Source organism: Penaeus vannamei, unplaced genomic scaffold (genome assembly GCF_042767895.1).
Source record: "Penaeus vannamei isolate JL-2024 unplaced genomic scaffold, ASM4276789v1 unanchor539, whole genome shotgun sequence".
Lineage (NCBI taxonomy): Eukaryota > Metazoa > Arthropoda > Malacostraca > Decapoda > Penaeidae > Penaeus > Penaeus vannamei.
Window position 1 is genome coordinate 52501 of NW_027213543.1, and position 5000 is coordinate 57500.

Genomic DNA, 5000 nt, shown 5'->3' on the forward strand with positions numbered 1-5000 from the left:
CACTAGAATAAATATGGGAATGAGCGTTAAACCTCATGCAAAGTCCAAGATCCATGTGGTGCTCTCTAATGTTTTGGCCACTTTGGCAATCACTGCCATAATTGAGGATCTTTTACTAAACTACCTCAAGCAAATGGGGAATTTTTACCTTGGATGTGTAGATACATTCCATGCTGAGGGGCAGGGGCTCGAGCTGAAGGAAGACATACATGAATAAACAGTAAATCAACCAAAAATGACATGGCATGATATGAAAGGACTGGTGAAGGCATGTACAAATAAGCAGTCAACTTTGCAAAGCACATAACAGAGGTCACTTGTCTACTAACAAAATATAATTAACACAAAATATATATCAAGCAATAAATTGCCCAGAAGTACTGAACATCCTATGAATTCAGGTATGGAACTACTTCTGAACAACTCCCAAACATCTCATCAGATGTTAGGCACATCTGACACAATAATATGTAACATCAAATATCAAACATACTATTGATGCAAATACAAAACAGTTCATGCAATACATGTCAAGTGGAATTTTTTTTTTTTTTTTTTTTTTTGTTAGCTATATTTTTAAAATTTTTCTTATTTCCTGTCATTCAGTGGCTTCCAAAACACTTAGTTTAGATGCATCTCATGAATGAGCCACTGACCATTCAAAGCCTGCATTATGTGCCCCTGGTAAAATAAAACATTCTAAACCACATACTATATCTTATCAAACATGCATTTTGACAACTTGGGGTACAGCTACTGAAAAATGGCTTTGTTGAAATATATGAGAACATTGGCAAGTCCTTTTACTTTATTTATTTCTTAATCCTTTTTTTTTTTTTTTATTCCTTTCATGATGAAATATAAGAGACTTGGCTCATATTGTTCTAAGGTAGCGGACTGTAACTACTTATAGGTGTCATCAGTGACTTGGAAACCTGCTAACTTGACACATCAATTGGGCAATATTCTAGAAAGAAATATAATAATAACAACAATAATAATAATAATAATAATAATAATAATAATAATAATAATAATGTTACTAAGATCCACAACTGTTGTGCTGTAGCTGACAGTCACAACACAATTACATCAAATGACACTTTAGAAGACTTTAATTGCATTGTGAAAGCCAGCACTAAATTCTGACATATATAATTTCATAATTCAGTTCACAGTAACTGTGCCAATAAGGAAAAGTAACATGTAAATGTAAAATGTATGGAATAATCATCAGGCATAACCTCCAGGAACTCACTTTTACAACATCTACAGTATTAGATATGATACAGTCTTCTATTTAACAAGGTAATATATTTTTTTAATGGTTGTGATAACAAATACCAATATGTTACTTCCAATTAACCCCATGCCATTAGGAATAGCAATAGCCATTATGAAATATTTAGGCTTTGTTCCAGGTATGGCTCTAGCCATCATAACTACTTCTTGTGCACATTGGAGCTCCCAATGACGGACTAACTGGGTTGGCTGCACACCGCACAGATCAAGCAAACCTTCAGTTACTGATGAAAGTGCTGGACAGCAAACTTTCAGCTTGGTGTCACTTGGTTATTATGTTGACGGAGAATTTTGGAGTGTGCAAAATGAACATGAATATATACCTCATTATTTTTCCACCTTCATATTCCCTACGATATCCCTAACATTATATGATGCAGTTATTGTAAATGAAACCAATCTCGCCACCATCAATGCCTGAAACTTACAAAGTATCAATTGCTTTCAGTCCCTTTCCCTCCATTCTTCTTTATATCATTGTTATTGTTGTCATTACAAGTTATTACGAGCATTAGCATTAGTAGTAGTGGTACTGTTATTAAACCTATAAATCCATTTAATTGAGTGCACTTATACTTGTGCATTACATATGTGTAGCCTGGCCTGTTTCAGGTATTTAGAGCTATCTTAACTGATTCAATCACTGAATGCGGTGGCCAAATTGTCTGTATGTGCTCTATCCTCTTATAGTATAACCTCTGCATCACAGCAGTAGTGGTGAGAGAGCCCAACTATAAATCATTCTAATTACTGCCTTTATGTTACTAATGAAGATAAGAACACATATAAACTTGAAAATAATATGAAACGGACAAAAATCAGTTATAATATTTGTAATAGATATGGTCACGGTAATAGTAACAGTAGCAATGATGACATTGACAATAATAATAATGAAAATAATCATAAGCATCATCATCATACTAAAAATAATGTAAAAAATAATGATAACAATAACAATATTGAGAGTAGTAAAAGTAGTAATGATAGCAATAATTCTAAAGAGAGCAATGACAATAAAATCAATATCATTAACTCCTATGATCTGGATGATGTGACCATCACATCATGAAAAAATATAGCTTGAGGGGTAGGTGATGTGATCATGCTGTCATGGAAAATTTGGATGTAAACCGTGGTGATGCAAACTTGCAATCATAAGCATTTTGACCATGGTGACAGAAATGACTTGCCACAAGTGAACAAATCTCTTGGAGGGTGATTAGGCTCATTTGGCATATAGGATGGGGCTCTTGAGATATTTTCAAGTGGGGGATATATGATTCATGAGCCATAACTGGAAAAGTGCCATTTCCATTAAAAAAAAATGACACTAATAACATAATGTTACTTATTGTAATTACTACTGCACTGAGTTATGGACTGTGCAAGAAAATAGTCTATTACAAATGAGAAATATAGACATTGGATACTGGTAAAAAATCTAAAAATGCTTATGCAGAAAAAAAGAAAATAACATTGCAAAGGGAAGGCATGGGGTCCTTTCACCACACGAGCACTGGTGCGTCCAGTCTACAAGCTGTATGCCTGTCAGAGTGGCCGCTCATATAACCCTAATGCCTGTATTTTGGACCACATGATGGCAGTGAAGCATTTGGATCCAATAGGTTAATAACAGCAGCAGCATCAACAGCAACATTAGCCCACTAACGACGGGTGTCCCACATATGAGACACCCGAAAAAATAAATATTGCCGGGCGTCCTGCCAGTGTGATGCTGTATCAGGGCTCGTGTTCTGACGTAGCAGCGCTGATTTTGTAGCCGCCGGAATCTTTTATTTTCAGCTTCAAAATATACCAGCATTAATGGGTTAATTAATAATGATAATGTGATGATGATGATAATAATAATAATACACTAAAATGATAATCACAATAATGAATATTTAACCAGGGATTATCATAAATATCATGCAAAATATTTGATGTTTGAGTTAAGGGGACAGTCCCGGGAAATGTTGAGTTGAGTTGAGTTGAGAGAGAGAGAGAGTGAGAGAGAGAGAGAGAGAGAGAGAGAGAGAGAGAGAGAGAGAGAGAGAGAGAGAGAGAGAGAGAGAGAGAGAGAGAGAAAGAGAGAGAGAGAGAGAGAGAGAGAAAAAAAAAAAAAAAAAAAAAAAAAAATCACTTTTTTTCCCCCTTCTTGTTCGGTACATCATCACACCCACAGTTTTTTCCCAGAACAATAAAGAAAAAAAAAAAAAAAGAAAAAAAAAAAAAAAAAAATCATGTATTAGATCTATCTCAGTCTAAGGCCGTGTAAATTGCTGATTTTTAAATTTCCTTGGGGGGGACTGGTTGACAGAGTACTATTTTTTAGTATTATTATTTTTTTTTGCATTAAAAAAATCAAATTTTTTGATCGAGGCCAAAATGAAAAAAAAAATTGGCGATTTACACAGCCTTAGGGCTCCGAGGCTCTAGCTAAAGCAACAAATTGCATCGAGTGTGATGTGTACCTAAGGTAATGTAAACAAAGAACAGAGATACAGGGTATCATATTTTGGCACCTTGCCAAAGTTCGTTATCTCTGTTATTTTTCTCTAAATCTAATGATGTTATATATATAAAAAAAGCTTATTTAGTGTACTTTGCAATGTAATGATTACCAAGTCAATCGGAATTATCATTTTCAATAGGGACGCTTTCCTATAAAGGTATATAATTTTTGAGGGGTTTGTTGGATATAAAAGTAGAAATTTTTGTCTGAAAAGTTTAATAAACACATTAAACTATAGAAACAACTAGTCTAAACCATATTAAAACCTTTTTTTCATTTTTCATTTTATTTAATTATAATTTTTTTTTTTTTATTTCAATTTTGAAGAAATGGGGAACTGTGGATAGCAACATTAGTACAAAATCATCCTAATTATAAAGTCCTAGCATGAATACAACATGGTGGTTCAATTTTAAGAATTTTAAATCCATATGAATTTAGTACATGGAATTCGAGAACTTCCTGAAGTGGTTTTATTTTTCCCATGCTCTACACGGGGGAATGGGGGGGGGGGGGATGTTTTCGAATTTATGCTACGTAAGACCTATGATAACGTCTAAACAGGAACGAACAAAACAGGAGCAATAGCCTTTTCAACTCTAGACAAAGATTGCGCACACAAACGAGCTCAAAATTCCATATAGTTTTTATTTCAGATTGGGTATTACAGAGTGCTATCATCTTCTATATGAAATAATCTGTATCTCGCTTATACATCCAAAGTTAAAAAATCCGACATTTAGGTAACTTTCGTATTGAATTGGTCTTTACAAAGATCACTACCAATTTCAAATCTAATCAAATATACCCATGCTGTGATGTACCGACTGTTGAGCATAATGTAACGGAACATTAGTGCTTTGTATGTGACATATGTACAGATTACTTTGTAACCTACAACATATTACTACGGAGTCTTGATCGAAGCATATTTCATGTGTAAAAGGACACAAAACTTACATTTTTGAAAGATATATTTCACAAAGACTTCGTCATAAATCACGGTGATATAATCTTTTTCTGATATTGGTATATAAGTGTTTCTTGAATATTCACAAACTCATCTATGCACAATGTCATAATCAAATGCCGTATGCACGACTGCAGCAAGCAGATGTCCACATGGACACTCAATAGCGACACACCCACCCAGGTGCTGAGCGAGTCTCGCGTCGGCGGC

The 5000-nt window shown here is 34.4% G+C and overlaps 1 protein-coding gene across 1 annotated transcript in view; it reads right to left on the reverse strand.

Moving 5' to 3' along the window:
- Positions 1-5000, reverse strand: part of LOC113816375 (protein TFG) — a gene marked incomplete at its 5' end in the record, with an annotated part of 22412 nt that overhangs the window by 16616 nt on the left and 796 nt on the right. The window contains 1 exon segment of the mRNA XM_070119686.1: positions 149-193. Coding sequence (XP_069975787.1) covers positions 149-193 — 45 coding nt within the window.